We start from the raw sequence: 19,851 nt of genomic DNA, 5'->3' as shown, positions 1-19,851 counted from the left end.
ATTGAGGTCACACAGTCCAAATGATTAATGCCACGGTTAGAGCTTATAATGGTATCACTTTTACGTACCGCTAGTTGTTGTTAATCCAAATGTTAGACATTATGGTTCAAAAACTCTAATTCCCCAATTACTACCAACTAGGTTAATAATATTGAGACATATTGGCCTCAATGCGGTCCCACTCCGACCCCCCCCAGGTAAACCCCTCGAGAAAGGGTTGGAATGAGACAGCATCATTAAGACCAGGAGGTTTGGTTGCCTGGAGGCGATAAATCCATCTTTGCTCGTATTGCAGAATGATTTTGTTCCAATCGCCTCCACGCAACCCAGAATGTACCCCATCCAAGATCAGAAACGAGACATGTGGAAAAGTTCCCACATGGGCCGCAGTGACATGTCGCCCAAGAGGTAAGTCTGATTTCATTGCAGCAATGTGGCAGTATGCCCGTCTCCAGAATTCTTGATTCGTCTTACCTACATAATAGCACGAACAGTCACACAATAGTAAGTATATAACAACAATCGTCTTACAATTCGCGTAGTGTCGAGGTTTGTATTTTTAGCCATTTGGAAGTCTAATGTTTGAACTGATGTTCATGAATTGGCAGTATGGACACCCACCACATCTGAAGGTTCCCATCCGTATACAGGGGTCACGTTTGCCCCCTCCACCCAAATATTCACTAGACGCCAGACTATCACCAATCGATTTATCCCGTCTGAATGTGAAAGAGGGTTGATCCGAAACAAAGGGACCAATGGTGGGATCCATTTTCAGTACATGCCAATACCGTTGTACTATTTTCTGTAGACTTTTATGTTGGTTGGAAAATGTAGTTATAATTCTAACTGGATTAGTTTGATTTTGCTTCGATTTGGGATGAAGTATAAGTTCCCGTCTAGTTTTGGCCTTAGCTCGTTTGAATGCTTTCTTCAAGCATTTTTTTAGAATACCCACGTACCAGGAGTCTGTCCCTCAATGCGTCAGCCTCTTTTTGAAAGACATTGTCATCAGTACAGTTCCTCCTGACACGTAGGTATTGACTATATGGAATTGACCGAATGAGGGGCTGTGGGTGAAAGCTGGTGGCATGTAGAATGGAGTTACAAGCCGTCGGTTTACGGAATAGGGAACTAGTCAAAAATCCATCCGGATGTCGATGAAAAGTCTAGAAATGTAATCTTCTTTTCATCATATGCCATTGTGAATGTCAGATTGAACTCATTGTTGTTCAACTGGTTAACCAACTCCCGAAGAGAGTCAGACATGTCGTCCCAAACCAGGAAAATGTCATCGATATAATGACACCATAGTATCACCTTTTCCATGAAAGGACGTAGTGGTTCGGAAGTGGAAAGCATATTTTCCCATTCCCCCAGGTAAAGGTTGGCATACAATGGGGCACAAGATGTCCCCATCGCAGCCCCCTGTACCTGGAGGAAATGGATCCCATGAAACATGAAGTGATTATAATTCAAAATGAAGTCCAAGGCATCAATCAGGAAACTCATTTTTTCCTCACCCAACTTATCATCCTGCAGAAGCACATGGCGAATACATGAAAGCCCTCTATCGTTTGGAATCGAACTGTAGAGGGCTTCAACATCCAAGGCTACCAATAATGACCCTGGAGGAATATAAATACCCTCCAACATCTGTAAAAGATGTAAAGTATCCTGAGTATGGCTGGGTAATTTAAATACAAACGGTCGCAAGTGGCCGTCGACGAATTTACTGAGTTTCTCTGTCAACGACCCATTGCCCGAGATAATTGGTCTGCCAGTGGGGTGAAGTAGGTCCTTGTGTAGCTTGGGCAACGTGTAGAAAGTAGGAATGCGTGGTAAAGCAGTCCTAACATAGTCATATTCAGATCGAGTGAGTATATTTGACTTTGAATTTATCGATCTTGGTTGAGGCGATCTTGCAGTACCACTGTCTATTAGACAATATGTTACGACACACTGCCTCATATTGACCAATGTCCATTAGGACAATGTTCCCTCCATTGTCTGAAGATTTAATAGTGATCGAGGGATTAGTGGCTAGAGATTTCAAGGCCTCAAGTTCACTAGGATTTAAATTCGATTGTTCCTTGGATGCGATAGAAATTTTACGGACTTCGTTACAAGTTAATCTGACAAAGGCCAGGACATTGGGATTGATGTTCAAAGCTGGAAACTTGTCAGATTTTTTCTTATAAGGTTTAGTAGAGAAGCTTGGTAGATCTGATTGATCGAACCGACCCAATAATTGTTCCAGATCAATCTGGTCAATTAAATCGGGCGGTTCATTCTCATCCAAGAGAGATATTAGATTGTCCAAGGCCACAAGTTCTTGTGGTTTAAAACTAGATTGTTTAGGTATATCTCTAGAATAGAGTTGTTTTAGAATCAATTTGCGTGTAAACAACTGTATATCTTTTGTGGCTTCAAATCTGTCTATGTCCTGATTGGGACAGAAACGTAGCCCTCTATTTAAAACTTATAATTCAACTTCATTAAGTTCGTATGATGATAGATTTACCACATTTAAATTGATAATCTCCTTATTAGGAGGGAATACTCCATCAGGATTCATACCTCTCATAAGGTCGCATTTTCGATCGGTTTCACAAAAAAATTGTCCAGAACGGGAGCCGAGGCAAACGCTTCATTCCCCAATGGGACATCGTTTGTCGTCAAATGTGAGGGAACTATACCCCCTGTTTTGCCTACCCCCAGGCCTGGGCTGGCGAAGCCAGCCTGAATGGAGGGATTGATAATCCGTTTTTTTGGGGATTTGTTACTGTGAACCCCACCCTGGGAGTTTCTCTTTGATTTCCATGAGGGCTTCTGTCTACTCGAAACTCTTGACAAGAGGGACCATCGAGAGGACGCTCCAGATAACAAGTTGTCATTTTTAGCATACTTGTGATAATGTCCTTGGTTCCTGGTTGTTATAGTATTATTATTTCTCCAATTGTAAGCCCGTGATTCCTGAAAGGCAGCCTTGTCCCTACAGAACTTCTTTTCTTAATTAGAATTTCTTTATTAAAGTGTTCCAATGATCTATTAAGTTCCTTATCATATTTCTCATATAGGACATGGTCCTTAAAAGAAGTCAATTGCCTATATATTGGTTCCAATTCCTTTTCAATTTCAGTTATTTTGCGTTGATATTAGGGACACCCTAAGTAGGGACATCATACTCATTGAGCAACTTGAGAGATTTTTCTTTATGATTGAGATTTTGCCTGTCTATAGGAGTGATGTACATATTTAAACTCCTCTCATTGGCTCAGTGTTTCACACTCAGCTAATTGAAGAGAATCCCATGTCGCTGATTGGTTGTTTGATCTTTTCATTTTTGATCATAGAGCTACTTGGCTACATTACCATTCTTGGGTGGAATCCGCCCCTTGTGTGCAGCTCGAGTGCCGAATCCACTTGTACCCCCCGGGTTCTTCTCATCGGGTTACAGATCTGATGCCGGCTGGCAGACATTTCTCCATTACACCTTTCTAATATGTTGGATGCCCTCTGAACAGCGATGTACAGCATTACATGGTTAGAATATACTATACAATTTTTTGATCATGTTTTCATTCAAATATTGTTTGAAAAAGATCAACTATCTCCAAATACTGTTTGTTTACCATTACTTGTGTCTTCTTATAATGCTTATAGATGGGAATGTAATACATCACCATCCCCCGAAGAAGAGGTTAGATCTCTTAACAACCTTGAAACGCGCCGGGCCATTTCTTGGTCCCATTATTGAGCTGGGATCGATATTCGTGGTGATATTATCCCTAATATGTTGGTATATTAACACTGTAGTTTTTTGTGCATCCTCTAATAATCACTGTGCATCCCTAAGTTCTTATTGTTATTTATGTGATTTTCCTCTTTATGGCAATAAAATGTATACTTTGTTACAAACTTTGAAGACTACTGCCTAATTAAAGTCCCACTAGAGGAAAAAATTGGTTTTGTATTCTCCATAAATCAGATGTCACCAGCAGAGCCCCCCATAAGTCAGATGTATCCTCAGCAGAGCCCCTCCATAAATCAGATGCCCCCCATAGGAATGCTCCTTTATAGTGTTGTATAAATATACAGTATTCACGACAATGTGCAACTTCCACCGTCTAAGAAAAGACCAAATACAGCCAAAAGCAACCACCGTCCACATCCAGAAATCACCACCGTCCACGTCGAGAAATGAAAGGTACAAGATCACCCCATAATCTGTCTAATAACAAGCGTTTTCGGACCCTACGATGTTGCACGCATGCGTGGAAAGTGAGGCAGAATCTTACATTTAGAATCTCTCTCCTCGCAGCTGACGAACTGAGCATGCCCAGTCGATACGTCACACCAGCTGATCAGGATATCAGCTCAAGTGATGTGATGTACTGCGCATGCGCAGTGCATAGGATGCATTTCTGTATGAGAGACATTATTCAACAGGACACCGGCACCCACGCAGGGGGTTGCCTACCCCTGATCTATCCCATAGTTTGTAGAAACTTTATCATTTCTGCAAACCAATCAATACACACTTATTGGGATTTATTTTACCGAAAACATGTAGCAGAATACATATTGGCCTAAATTGATGAAGAAATTAGATTTTTAAAATGTTTTTATTGGATATGTTTTATAACAAAAACAAAAAAATATATAAAAAAAAATGTTTTAAAAATGTATATATTTTTTATTTTATAGTGCTAAAAATGCAGTGATGATCAAATACCACCAGAAGAAGCTTTGTGGGAAAATTGCTATATATTGAATGTATGTACAGTGTTGTATGACGACCCAATTGTCAGTTAAAGTAAAGCATTGTCGTATCGCAAAAAATGGCCTGGCCATGAAGGGGGGTAAATCTTCAGATGGTTATATAACCAATTTCCTTTTCATCATGATGTAGTCATCTCCACTTTTCATGTCATTGCACTTAGTGCTCCGCATGTCTTCTCCACATCCGTCTTTCCCTCTTTCTCTCTTCTAATGTTGGGAGGTATAATTCTCATTACTACTGCAAAACGAATCTCCTCCCTTCTGTACTCTGATCTCCGTGTCCTATAATATTCATCCAGCCTCACCCTGTGTAGGAGGACGTCACCCCTCCCCCATCCACATTCCTCTCCGGTGTCAGAGACTTTCAGTTTAGTTTCTCTTCTGCTGTCAGCGATGGCGTCTGGTGATCTGAGAGCTGAGTTGGAATGTTCCGTCTGTCTGAACATTTATACGGATCCTGTAACCCTGAGATGTGGTCACAACTTCTGCCGGGTCTGTATTGATGGTGTGCTGGATACACAGGAGGGGTCTGGAGAATATTCCTGTCCTGAATGCAGAGAGAAGTTTCCGGATCGGACTGCACTGCAGAAGAACATGAAACTACGTAACATAGCAGAGACTTTCCTGTCTACTCATCAAGATCAAGAGGAGTCCGGGGTCTTCTGTACTCACTGTGTGGACTCTCCTGTACCTGCTGTTAGATCCTGTCTGCACTGTGAGGTTTCTCTGTGTGATAAACACCTGAGAGTCCACAAAAAGTCCCCAGAACACGTCTTATGTGACCCCACCTTGTCCATGGAGAGCAGGAAATGCTCCGTCCATAAGGAAGTTTTGAAGTATTTTTGCACTGAGGATGAGACCTGTATCTGTATTTCTTGTTGTATGATTGGAGGCCATAAAGGACATGAGGTGGAGACACTGGATGAGGCTTCTGAGAAGAAGAAGGAGACACTGAGGAATGTTCTGCAGAAACTTCTGACAAAGAGAGAGGAGATGGAGGAAAGAGTCCAGAGTCTGCAGGAACACCGGAGGAAAGTAGAAGAAGAAGCCGCCGGTGACACCGAGAGAGTCACTGCCCTGTTTAGAGATCTCAGGAGACGTCTGGAAGACCTGGAGAAGAGAGCCCTGAGGGAAATCTCCGGGAGGGCAGAGCGGATCTCCATCTCCATCCGGGATCTGGAAATAAAGAAGGAGGAGCTGTCCAGGAAGTTGCGTCACATTGAGGAGCTGTGTAACGTGACGGATCCACTGACTGTCTTACAGGAATCAGACACAGGTGACTTGTGTGATACTGAGGATGGAGATAATGAGGACAGAGAGAGACATGAGGAGCTCCTCCATGATGGAGGGGGTCTGGATGTGGCGGGGGTCTTACACACAGGTTTATCTGATATAATAACAGAGGTAAATGTATACTTCTATATACAGGGAGCTGCAGACATATTACTGGATGGAAACACAGCTCATAATATTCTACAGATATCAGATGACAGGAAAACTGTATCCAGGTCACATAGAAACCAGAATCACCCAGAAACACCAGAGAGATTCCAGGATTATTCTCAGGTGATGAGCAGTCGGAGTTTCTCCTCAGGGAGACATTACTGGGAAGTGGATGTCGGGGGGGCAGAGAGATGGAGAGTCGGGATGTGTTACCCCAGTATAAGGAGGAGAGGATGGAAGGAGTCAGGGATTGGATATAATAAGAAGTCCTGGGGATTGGGCAGGACTGTTAATCAGTATTCGGTGATACATGACAGTGATGAGATCCTCTTACCCCCCAATCCCTCCAGTAACAGAGTCAGGATATATCTGGATTATGAGGCCGGGCGGATCTCCTTTTATGATCTGTGTGACCCGATCCGACACCTCCACACCTTCACCACCACCTTCACTGAGCCCCTCCATGCTGGGATAGGTGTATGGGAAGGTTGTATAAAGATATGTGGGGGGAGGCGGGAGATGTGAGAACTCCGCCCACAGTCTGGTGATGTCAGATGAAGGAGGGGAATTCATTTAATATTCATCCAATAGTATATAGCAGTGGGCGGGGCTTCCTGCAAGTTTTTCTACTATAAATAAATGTGAGATGTCTTACTGATCGCTGTGATTGGGTAGAATATCTGTCCAATTATTGGAGTAACAATAACATGTTCCTATTGGTCAGTGAGAAATCTATCTATCTATCTATCTATCTATCTATCTATCTATCTATCTATCTATCTATCTATCTATCTATCTATCTATCTATCTATCTCTCCCATAACAATCTGACATAATACTTTCTGTGTTTTGTCACAGTATTTAACATCAGCCATCTCCTCCCCCTGCCCCTCCCCCACATGTGGTCCCTCTGAATGAAGGAGGGGTAGCCATGATCAGACATAGAGGGGGGTGGGGTCACTGTGATGGGATAGGATGGGGTCACCTCTCCTCTCTGCCCCTCCCCCTCCATACAATCTATACTACAAAGAGATGGAAATAAATGGAACAATCTGAGAGGAAATCTATGAAGACGTCATCTAGAGATTTATTACTGGAAGAAAAAAATGTGATCAGAGAGCCCAGACTGTTTTTAGGCAGAGTGGGTCAGGATTATATCCCCTGTCAGGTTTATTCTTCTATCCGGGGGTTCCATTACAGAGATTTCCCCTCACTTCCTGTCCCGGTGACAACATTTATCTAGACAGGAAATGAGGGGAACTCTCCAACATGAACACAGACTGAAATAAGAATGATATGTTTAGTATAATAAGAAAGGGGAAGGATTAGAGCCCCTGTCAGATGTTTATATGTCTGTGTCCCTGTACAGATTTCTCTCCCTCCTTGTATTGGTGTCACCAGGACAGGAAGTGAGAGGAAATCTCTCTAAGGCTGGGATCACATTGCTGTGCAGATCACATGTCATGTCTGTGTGATGTGAATTCAGCCGTACAAACTGTGTGACTGAAATCACATTCACACCAGAATGGTGCCGGACCCTTTTTTTGGTCCTCACTGGAATCGGATCACATTGGGTGTCACATCTATACAATCCGATTCCTGCACCATTTCAGCGTTTGCACTGCGATCTGGGGGTGTCATTAACTTTCCATTGACCCCCCCCGCCGCAGCGGTTCTCAGATGTCAGTGTGACCGTCCGGTGATTGAGGTGTGATGAGGGAACCCGCACAGGAATCGCACTGGTTCCCGCATCCCACAAGTCTCATCCCAGCCTAAGGCTCCATTCACACCTATGCAGGGGGCTTTTCAGCCTTTCTGATGTGCTTTCCACAGGATTTTATACCATGATAATTTCATTTTGTGTTTTTTATACATTTTTTTTGGAAGGGGGGGGATTTGTTGCTGGGCAGATTTAACCACTTGGTGCCCACACTATAGCCGAAAGACGGCTACAGCGCTGTCTTAAAATGCCGGGAGGGCGTCCATGTACATCCTCCCGTTCTCAAATTGCCGGCCCACCCTTGGGATTCGGTTGATCACAGATCAGGTAAAGGGCCAATCACAGCGATCCCTTTACCATGTGATCAGATGTCAGCCAATGACAGCTGATCATGGAAGGGAACAGGAGCCGGTCAACAGCTTTTTCCCCTCACACTGTCAGTGTTCAGAAAAGACGAAACCCGTTACCCATATTACTTAGGGACCCTTTATGTGTCACGCTACTTTAGGGTTCCAAATTACATTAATAAGTCTCTTTGTCATTTGCTCACTTAGGGCAGTCACAGCCCCCCGGCCCACTTCTACCCCCCATCAATCCATGTCAGAGCCCTGAGTCCTCATCCATGTAAGATACATGGTGGGTTATGTCGGAGCTTACACAGGATTGATGAGGTCACCCCTCCATCATGTGACAGTATGTAAGTCCTGTGATTGGCTGCTAAGGCCTGAACACTGCATGCTGGGAGAAGATCACATGATCCCTCAATACCCGGGAAACTGGGGACTTAGTGAGGACTTTGATGGAGGAACAATAAAGGAAAGTATAAGTGGGTGTGTACGGCTCTTGGGTCACCTACAGAAGGGGGCGGGGCGTTCATTCTAATGGCTCCTCCCAGTATATGAGCACTGTGTATAGTGAGATGGGACGGTGAAGAATTGTATAGAGTGCCGGAGCTGAGAGAGAGCACAGAGTGTAATATGACTTATTGTCTGTGTCCGAGCTGTGATGTCATAGTAGGGAAATGGCTACCGAGGGATCCAATGTGGAAAGTACAGATAGAGGCGTACTGGCCCTTTAAGAACAAATCTATCTCTATCTATATATCTATAGGAATATAATGTGTAGACAGCATAATTCCTTATTATTAATACATTTATAATGAGTTTATTCTATTGATTATTTTATTGTGTGAAGAAATAGAAATGAATAATAGATCTACAAATAGAAAGAGATGAAAATTGATGGAAAAATCTCAGAGGAAATATATGAAGAAATGATCCCGAGATTTACTAATGAAAGAAATAATGGGATTTATCACTAATATAATGATATCACTATAATAATGTATGATTATTAGAACTGGAATGTGTCCCCAATATAATGTGTCCCCATAGAATGGATCACCAATAGAATTCTATGGGATCTCTTTTATAATGGATCCTAATATAATGTATCATGTGATGGTGTATTATAATCACTAGATGTGTCCTGGTGATGGGGGAGAATTAGGAAATGAAATGTTAATGTGAAATAAAGATTCTTTATGATATTATTATTATTATTATTATTTATTTTTAACAGTTAGAGTTTATTAAAGAAATATCCAGTTACAATACATAGTAACAAAACATAATAATTGCAGATGCAACCGCCTGATTGGACAACAATTCAGCCACAGTAGTTACAGACTCACATTGTTAGATATCTTGGTTTCAGTGGTGGCCGATCAGCGTCTGTCAGATAACTTTCCATAGTCAGACATCAATGTAATGCTCGAGCGGATCAACAAAGATCCTATTAATCTAGTAGTCACATCCATATATAGAAAAAAATCCCCTTGTAAAAGGGTTAGGCACATTGCCGTTCAGATAAAACCTAAACACAAACATTAAAGCATTACAAAAGCCTTATTAGGCATATTTTCATTTTTAACAGTATACAGATGATGTTACACCATGCGAATTGTGATCAAAGAGCCAGAAGTGGTGAAAGAAGATAGATAAGAAGTGGCAGCCTTTCTCAAGGCCGGCACCATGAAAAGGAAAAAGAGAGGATGTGGTTGTCTATAAAGAAAGAGAGGGTAATGACAGGCCGGGTCCTCAGCGACACTCCCTCATCAGGTTTGTGTCAGGGAGGCGTATGTAGAGTAATATATAAAAATGACCCAGGGTTGCCAGGTATCAGTGTACTTGTCTATGCTTTCGTGTGCTATAGCCCTAATCTCTTCCATTTTGTGAAGATGACGTACCTCTCCCAGCCATTCCATGATTGAGGGGGTCGTAGTATCTCTCCAGTATCTAGGTACGACCGCCTTTGCGGCTGTAAGTAGGAATTTCGTCAGCGATTTATTATAATTTTTCATCGAGAGGTTAGTAATGTGTAATAAACAGCATTTTGTGTCTAGTGAGATCTTTGTATCGGTTATTTGTTTTATAATGCTAGTCACTTGAGTCCAATAAGGTTGAATTAGGTCACATTCCCACCATAAGTGTTGTAAAGTGCCCTTAGCTCGGTTACAGCGCCAACATAAGTCCGGAACCGCGGGGAACCAGTTATGTAGTTTAATTGGCGTATTATACCAATTCGTTAAAAGTTTTAAAGAAGTTTCTTGTAGTCGGGTGCTAATTGCACATTTATGGGCAAATACACACGCCTGTAACCATTGATCTTTTGTAAATGACACATTTAGTGCTGCTTCCCAGAAGAGCTTGTGTTTGTTGGGTTCCTGGAGGACTGCGGATTACAACCAAGCATATGTAAGGGAGATGTTTTTCGTAGAGGTGGTGGCCTGGAAACAGACTGCCTCAAATGGTGTTAGCGGTCGTATAAAATGTTTAATCCTCTGTGGGCTCGAAATGTAGTCGTGTAATTGTCTATACGTCCCGTGGCCTAGATAGGTTAAGCCCAGTTCTTTCTGCAGGTTTGAAATTGATTTCATTTTGTTGCCTTCAAGACAATGTGTGGCTAAAAGTGGTGAATTCCTGCATGTGAGATGCCGAATAGGTTTGTGCATGCCCGGTGGAAAGTCTGGATTAGCCACTAGTGGTGTTAATGGGCTAGGGGAAGTAGTCAGGCCTGTCGTTCGAGTCACTGTTTGTAGGATTTGTAGTGTTGTCCCTATGAGGGGATGTTGTTTTAGCTGCTTAGGGCATAGGTTCCACGGAATCCATGGTGAATGTGACACCGGAGTAGAGTCTATGCTGTTTTCCAGTGCCCCCCAGTCTTTATTATCTGCATGACAGGTCCAGTCTATCATTCTAGTAAGGTGCGTAGCCTTGTACTAATTTTTGAAGTTGGGGAATCCCATCCCCCATTGCGTTTATCTCTGGTGAGTAGTGCTAGACTTATGCGTGGCTTTTTGGACGCCCAAAGAAAGTTTCGAATTATAGCATTCAGGGATCGAAAAAAGTTTGCAGGTAACCATATGGGCAAGGTTTGAAAATAATACAAGAATCTGGGCAAGATCATCATCTTAATAATGGCTGCCCTGCCGAACCAGGAGAAATGTTTAAGTGTCCATCTCTTCAGATCTTTTTTTACGTTTTGCAACAGTGGCAAAAAATTTTGGTTGTATATCGAATTTAAGCTAGATGTCAGGAGAACTCCCAGATATTTAAGGGGGCGGGGTTCCCATTTAAATTTACAATTGCGTAGTATAACATCCCTCGTGGTCTCGCGAAGCGTTAAATTTAAGGTTTTTGATTTTTTTGTAATTTATTTTGAAGTTCGCTACGTAGCTGTAGTGCGTAAATATATTACACAAGTTGGGCATAGTGATATGTGGCTGAGTTATGAAGAACAATAAATCATCCGCATATGCAGCACATTTGTACGTCTTGTCTCCTACTTGGAAGCCATGTATGGAGGGTGACAAGTTTACTGTGCGGATTAACGGTTCTAAGGTGAGTATGAACAGCAAGGGTGAAAGAGGGCACCCTTGCCTTGTCCCATTATGTATCAGCACCTTGTCTGAAAGTGTCCCATTCACTTTGATTTGTGCCGTCGGGTTATGGTAGATAGTCTTAATCCAAGATAGCATATGTGCTCTCAGGCCTATGTGGGAACAGGTTGCACATACAGGAAGTCCCACGACACGCGGTTGAAGGCCTTCTCTGCATCTGTGGATAAAAGCATGCCTTCAAATGTTCCTGTTTGGGCTCTGTGTATAAGGTTAAGAGCTTTGATCACATTATCTTTCGCCTCCCTGCCAGGCATAAAGCCTACCTGTTCTGGGCCTATGAGTTTGTGCAATAGTGGTCGCAGTCTATTCGCAAAAAATTTTTGTGTAAAGTTTCAGGTCCACATTCAATAAGGAAATTGGTCTATAGCTGGCACAATCTAGGGGGTCCTTGTTGGGTTTGGGCAGTACCATAACGTGTGCCCTCAAAAAATCTTATGGTAACGCTTGTGGGTCCCGAAAGTGGTTAAATGTTGTCGTCATGTGTGGTATCAGTATCTCCGAAAAGGTTTTATAGCAGTGGGCTGTCATACCGTCCGGTCCGGGGCTTTTCCCCTTTTTTAGTTCTTTAATAGCTGTGGTGAGTTCTCTTTCAGTTATCGGTTCTTCCAGCGACAGAGCGTCCTCCTCAGTAAGTGTGGGGAGTCCGCTATCAGCAGTGATCTCTGTCATTGTCCCCGTTAAGTCTCTAGGTTTATGTGTCTGTGGTAAATGATATAAGTTGGAGTAATATTCCTGAAATCTTTGTGCTATCTTTGTGGCATCTTGTGTTGTCTGACCAGTGCTGGTTTTAATTGCAGCGATATTCGTCGATAGTAATGTTTCTTTAAGGGCTTTCGCTAAACATTTTCCCTTTTTATCACTGTGTTCATAGAAGAACCCCTTCCTAAGGAAAAGGATTTTCTGTGCTTTAAGACTTAGGTGGGCTTGTAGCTTTTTCCTTAAATCTAATAAAGCCACTGCTGTATCTGTTGCTAATGATTGTTTGTGTTTTCCTTCCAGGTCTCTTATGGCCTGTATGAGGTCGTTGGTCTCCTTTTCTGCTACTCTTTTTCTCGCCGCCCCCATCTGTATGAGCTCCCCCCGGACCACGCATTTATGGGCCGCCCAGATTGTGAGAGGCGACAACTCCTCTGTGATATTTTCTTTGAAATACAGTTTGATTGTATCCGCTATTTTGCTAATATTTTCCTTATCAGTGAGCAGGGAGGGATTCAACCTCCATGTATGGGAGCGGCGGTGTGTGTTCCTTCTTTGGAGTTGCAACGATATGGGGGCGTGATCTGAGAAGGTCTGCACACCTATTTTGGCTGATTTTTTAAGGGATATATCCCTCTGTGAAATGAAAATGTAGTCTATGCGTGTAAATTTATTGTGCAGGGTTGAGAAGTATGTGTAATCCCTACCTGAGGGGTTTGCTAATCGCCAGGTATCTATTAAAGTGAGGGATGCTAAGAGTGTTTTGATTTTATGCAGCTTTTTATATGGTATGGTATGGTGATATGGTATTTTATATGGTATTTTATATGGTATTTTTACCAGCTTTTACGCAGCTTTTATATGCTGGATCTGCCATCCGGATGGTTTAACGCTAAGTTGAAATCCCCCCCAGCACCACACAGCCAGATGCAAAACTCTTCAATTCATCTATCACACGCTGACAGAAAGTGACCTGGGCAGTGTTGGGGAAGTAGACGTTGGCCAGAGTAACCAGTGTTCCTGCCCATTGCCCTTTTAAAAATATGTATCTTCCATCAGCGTCCGCCAATTGCTGGTGCAAAACAAAGTCAGCATTTTTATGCAATAAGATGGTCACCCCCTTAGATTTGGCCTCGGGATTTGTTGCGTGGAAGGTGCGGGGATAGTGTTTGTCATGTAATCTGGGATTCATACCAGTCCGGAAGTGGGTTTCTTGAAGGAACACCACTGCCGGCTTCTGCTTGTGGAGTTCCCTGAGTAACGCGATACGCTTCTCCGGTGTATTCAGACCCCCGACATTGTGGGAGATCACAAAGGCATGATCATCCAGCATAGAGTACGTCATGGTTAGTGCAATAAATACTATTCTCCACTTCCTGTGCTGAATAAGTAGGAGTACCTGAGCTGTCGGACTGAGGGATAAGGGAAGAGCAAAGAAAAGATAGAAAAGAACAGATAGGAAAAGCGGTCACTTAGGTGGATAGTCACCCGAATGGAGGAAGTAGGTAAAATATCTCCTGGTGTCAACGTTAGGAGTAAAAGGTTGTGAATCCCTGTCTGGAGTAAGCCAGACTGTGATTCACAGGTGGGAGCGGTGGGAGGTCGTCACCTCAGAAATGACCTAAGTAAAATAAGGTCAAATAACTGTTGAGCTTTTAGGTATGGTAAAGAGACTACTGTAAGCCTCCCGTGACTCAAAAAACAAACAAACATGAATTAAGGATATTCATATACCCCTTCCAGCCAGAAGGATGAGAACATGAACAAAAATATGAACATGGAAATTGCTCCACTACTGCGCGATGGGTGCGTCTAATAAACTAGTATTCTAAATGAAGACCGCTGAAGTCGTCAACTAACATACCAAACAAGGTACTGTTGGCATAGCCAAGAGCCCGGTGTGCCCCTATTTGTTCCGTGTGGTACAAAAGTATTCCCCTCAGGGCCGACCCCCTGTATGGCCCATCCACGCAAGCCAGACAGCAGGTCGGTGCGTCCACCCCTCTGGCCCGCCCACCCGCACAGCAAAGGGTCAGACACATGGATCAGACATAATACATAATACCCCGGAACACCACCCCCCGTCATTGTGTGTTCATAAAAAAAGTGCGTCTTTTCACCACCAAGGTTACTCCCCATGCAGAGATAGTCTCCGCTCAGTTGCAATGAGGTCTATAGGCATATTAAATGGAAACAGTCCAAACTCCTGGACGGACAGGGTAAACAAGGTTGTCACCTTGTTGGCCCATACTGAAAGTTTTCCGAATGTTGCGCAAAAAAAATTAAATAATATGCTCATCTACCAGGACGTCTTTAGTGAGGGCTCTAATATCAGCCCGGCAGGCCCTGGGCAGGTGTAGTCAGTTGGGATAATTGTTATCTGGTGTTTCCGTGTCTGGGTGTGAAATAAAGGAGGAGGGTAGCCTGCAGGCCCAAGAAAAATAAAGATGAGGAAGACAGATTCCCCCTATCAAACTCATGTTTGTGACTGTGGCCAGTACTCCTTCACAGGGTGTGGGGATCTGCCCCTATCCAAGCCCGGGTGTCTGTCCGGTCGAGATTTTTTGTTGGATGAAGGTTTCAAGGGGGACGATTGTGGGGTATGAGGTGGGGAGAGACCCTGCGCGGGACAACGAAATTCCCTGTACCATTCCGGTACATCAATCAATGGGAGTTGTAGTTGGTCACAGAAGCTTGGGATGTCCTCTGGCATTCGCAGGTAATATTGTTTCGCCATAAATGTAGCGTTCAGCGCAAAGGGAAAGCGCCAGCGATAAGGGATGCCCTTCTCCCTCAATGCGGTTGTCATGGGACGCAGTGCTCGTCTGTTCTGTAGGGTTATATGGGAAAGGTCCTGATACAGTGCAACAGCATGCTCATTAAAGAGGATCTGGTCATTTTTCCTTGCTTTCCCCAGAATTTCTTCCTTCAGCGGAAAGCTTTGAAGGCAGCATATGATGTCACTTGGGAGGGCTGTATCACTTGGCTTCGGTGCCAGCGCTCTGCGTGCTCTTACAAACTCAATGTCTGTGTCCTTAGGCCTTTCCAGTACTCCATTGAACACTGCTTGTAAGGCTTGCTTAATCTGAGCAGGTTCAATCTTTTCAGGGATCCCCCTCACCCTAATGTTCTGTCTGCGGCCCCGGTTGTCGAGATCCTCAAGGTGTCTGTTCATCTGAATTAGATGTATGGCGTGGGATGAGACAGTGGAAGACAATCTCTCCACCGCTCTATCCCATTTGGCCTCGGCTCTCTCTGTATGTGACAGCCGGTCAGACAGTGCCATAAAATCCACTTTCAGGTCAGTAATTGCAGAGAACAGGGTGCGTCAGGGGGGTGGTCAGAGCAGTCCTGGTCCCTTACCCTGTCTTCTGAAGCCGACATGGAGTCTTCACTATTCTCCGCCTCGTGGCTCCTCAGCGCCATCTTGTTAGCAGAGCGGCCCCTGGTCCTCTGTGTTTAGAGTTCAAATATGTCCGTAATACGGCGGGTTCCGGGGGTAGAGCAGGAGCGCTGTGATCCAGGACAATTAGGCAGTCTTTCCCGTCTGCCCATCGCACGTTCGGTATGGCTGGAAGGGGAATTTTGAGCTTCGGAATTGCATACAGACGCACAAGAATTTCCAATAGAAACTTTTTCCGTCTGAAAAATTGGGAACATGCTCTCAATCTTCTGCTGGCTGAAATTCCGCCAGCAAAAGTCCGATGGAGCATACACGCGGTCGCATTTTCCGATGAAAAGCTCTCATCGGTCTTTTGCTGGCCGAATTTCCGATCGCGTGAACGCGGCATTAGACCGCTGCGCAAATACGATGTGACATAAAGTATTGCAATGACCAACATTTTGTTCTCTAGGGTGTCTGAGTTTGTTTTTGAGATATATATATATATATATATATATATATATATATATATATATATATATATATATATATATATATATATATATATATATATATATATATATATATATATATGTGTGTGTGTGTGTGTTTGGAGGTTCTATGTAATTTTCCAGAAAAAAATTGATTTTAACTTATAAACAACAAATCTCAAAAAGAGGCTGGGGGGGGGGGGGGGGCTGAAGTGGGTAAAGATCAGGTGACAACCCTATATACATAACATAATGACATAAAATATAAGAGACAAATAACATAAGTAAATAAAAGGTAAACTGTGTGAAATAATAAATAGCACTAGAATCCAGAGATCTCCAACGTTTGCTGGACACCCCCAAACATCTTCTGGAAATATAATCTACACAAAAGGGTTTAAAGCGCGTTAGTAATGAATTTTATGGATTTTATGCTCATAGCTGTAAAGCTGTAATTGTGACAATAAACATTACACTTACATTACGCTTAATATAGAACATAGGAGGTAAAACAGACTGACTAAATGCAGGAAAAATAACTATAGATATAAAAAAGTGCAATAAATATATATCTATATACCGTATATACTCCAGTATAAGCCGAGTTTTTGTGCTGAAAATGCCCCCCTCGGCTTATACTCGAGTCAAGCGCTTTTCTGCGGCAGAGAATTACATTTTCTGAACCGACTTTGTGGCCCCGTATCTTGAAGCCACTTGGTGCTAGGAACCTCATATTTGGTGTGCAAACCCAGTGGAACTAGCACTGCAACATATCCTGTCAATCTCTGCTGCAGAAAAGTGCTTGACATTTTCCGAACCAACTTTGGGGCCCTATATCTCGGGGACACTTGGTGCTAGGAACCCCAGCTTGGATATGTTGTAGTGCTCGTTCCACTGGGTTTGTACACTAAATTTGGGGTTCCTAGCACCAAGTGGCCCCAAAATACGGGGCCCCAAAATTGGTCAACTGTGTCCATCTGCAGCAATGTAATTTCGGGACCCTTTGGGTCTAGAGACTCCAAATTTTGGCTGCAGCTAGGGGGCATCTAGGAACCCTTAACTACCGAGTTGTCATAACCGTCTCACATATCTTGATAAAGCCAAAAAAAAAAAATAGTTTCATCGTTTTATAGAGGTAAGGAAATTTACAGTCTTACTATGTTTTGCAGTTGTCTGTAACTGTCTACTTTGGTAATATACTGAACATTCAAAACTACCCTTATTACAATATATAAGCATTAAAGGGGTTGTAAACCCTCGCCGTTTTTCACCTTAATGCATTCTATGTATTAAGGGGGAAAACGTTCTTTAATGCAGCAGCGCCCCCGAGCCCCCCTTATACTTACCTGAGCCCCGCAATTCACACAACGGGAATGAGCACACCAGCTCCGTGTCGTGATTGGATAGATTGATAGAAGCATAGCCATTGGCTCCTGCTGCTCTCAATCAAATCCAATGATGCGGGTCCCGGGGGGCGGGGCCAAGTCCAGCATTCATTTCTAAGGAACCGCAAATGCTGGACTCAGGAGCACTCCCTGAGTTTGAATTTTCACCAGCCCATTTTTGGAATTTTGTGTGACATTATGTCCAATTTGCTTTTTTTCCTCCTTTTTTTGTTTTGTTCCAATACACACAAAGGGAATAAACATGTTTATAGCAAAACGTGTTACTGCAATACTTTTCTGTGAGAAATACTTGATTTTCTGGAAAAATTTCTGGGGTGCCAACAATTTTGACCATGACTGTAATAGGTTGCTCCCAAGGCAGACAGAAACTATTGAACTATTGAATGGGATACAGCCACTTAGCAATAAACACATAACAAACCCCATCTCACACTATCTGCAACAGTCTATGAGACACTCCTACAATATTCCAGTAGCCTGATAGGTGGAATCAATTTATCTTCATATATTTCACCGGATATTGTTGATAACTATTACTGTCCCAAGTGAAGGAGCCTCTCCAACTTTCAACACAAACCACACATATAAGATGTGGTTGTACTATGAGTCTGGAAAGTGCAGATCAGACTGGGCCTTTTGGTCACCCTGTGTCCCTAATAGACACAGGGTAACTTACACATAGCAGGGGCCTAGGGAGCTGAAAAAGGGGTTTACCCAGTGCTGTATCCTGGCCTAGGCCAACAAGGCCCAGGCCTAGGGCGAAATTTTGTGAGGGGAGTCAAAGAAACCACATCCACTTGCTAGGGTGACGGCAAAAAAGCCACCCCTGCTATGTCCCGCAATGAAACAGACACAGAGCAGTATGACAATGCAGGCAACAGGGGCAGACAGAGCCGCCATAGAGCTGGCTCCACCCCCACCTGAGACTGGTCACTAGTTGCTAGAGCCGCTTGGCGTCTAGCAACCAGTGATGTCACAGCCACGACTCCCTGGCCTTACCTAGCATTCAAAGCAGAGGAGCTACTCCTCTGTGCCTGGTGCTGGTGGGGCCCAAAGCAAATGCCAAGTTGAGCCCTTGTCATGGAGAGTTCCAGTGGTGAGCTGCAGGGCAGTGGAACTAAGTTGGCAAATCAGAGTGTTCACATAGCGAGCAGGCAGCCATGGAGTCTGCGGGGAAGGCGAGCAGCACTAGCACGAGGCTGTCTAGAACCGAGGGCTGGAAGGGAGAAGGCATTCACTGCCACCCTGACCTGAGCATCTGCGGTCGCAGCATCCCTAGTGCCTCCCAGAGCCTGCATGCCTTCTCTAACCTCCTCTCCCGGTCCCCGCTGTGACATCAGTAGGAAGACAGGCTGACCGAGGGCCCAGAGGATGAGGATGGGCAGGAGGTTGGTTCATCACACATCTACCCACAGACAGGGGGGCACAGGAGGGACTGTAGGCAGGGCTAGGGGGTCTCTCCCTCATTTTTATTGCATTTTTACTAGTAATGGCAGCGATTAGTGACTTATAGCTGAACTGCGACATTGCAGCAGACAAATCGGACACTTAACTCACACTTCTTGGGGACCAGTGACACCAGTACAGTGATCAGTGCTAAAAAAAATGCACTTTCACTGCACTAATGACACCAGCAGGGAAGGGGTTAACATCAGGGGTTTAAATGTGTGCCTAGGGAGTGTTTACTAACTGTGGGGGAGGTGCTTTCACTGCATGAAGACATGGATCGGTGTTCCTGCTTCACAGAAACACAGGATCCATGTCTTCTGTACTCATGGAATGACAGTCTGCCTTGTTTACAAAGGCAGACTGTCATTCTGCCAGAGTACCAAATGATCAATGGATCCCGGCGAACATCAGGTCTGTGAGGCCCGCTGATCAATTCCCGCTGTGTAAAGTCACAGTGAGAATGAACTGGCGGCGGCGCGCGCCCGACACCCAGAAGAGCAGAATCACATATTCTTTGC

At 43.8% G+C, this 19,851-nt stretch overlaps 2 protein-coding genes across 2 annotated transcripts in view; both read left to right on the top strand.

The window, feature by feature from the left end:
- The window catches only part of LOC143962485 (tripartite motif-containing protein 14-like), a 146,596-nt gene that overhangs the window by 56,437 nt on the left and 70,308 nt on the right, over nucleotides 1-19,851 (top strand). The window lies entirely within an intron of this gene.
- Nucleotides 4,882-9,497, top strand: LOC143961766 (E3 ubiquitin-protein ligase TRIM39-like). Its single transcript, XM_077471105.1, has one exon. It carries the CDS (start codon nucleotides 5,179-5,181, stop codon nucleotides 6,751-6,753), a length of 1,575 nt encoding a protein of 524 aa, XP_077327231.1. The 5' UTR covers nucleotides 4,882-5,178; the 3' UTR covers nucleotides 6,754-9,497.

This window comes from Lithobates pipiens, unplaced genomic scaffold (genome assembly GCF_037356315.1).
Source record: "Lithobates pipiens isolate NorthernLeopardFrog02 unplaced genomic scaffold, aLitPip1_a1.2 Scaffold_8, whole genome shotgun sequence".
NCBI classification, from domain to species: Eukaryota; Metazoa; Chordata; class Amphibia; order Anura; family Ranidae; genus Lithobates; species Lithobates pipiens.
This window is presented reverse-complemented; position numbering and strand designations above follow the sequence as displayed.

Coding starts and splice junctions, on each gene's coding strand:
- LOC143961766 (XM_077471105.1), top strand. CDS start 5,179: ATGGCGTCTGGTGATCTGAGAGCTGAGTTGGAATGTTCCGTCTGTCTG.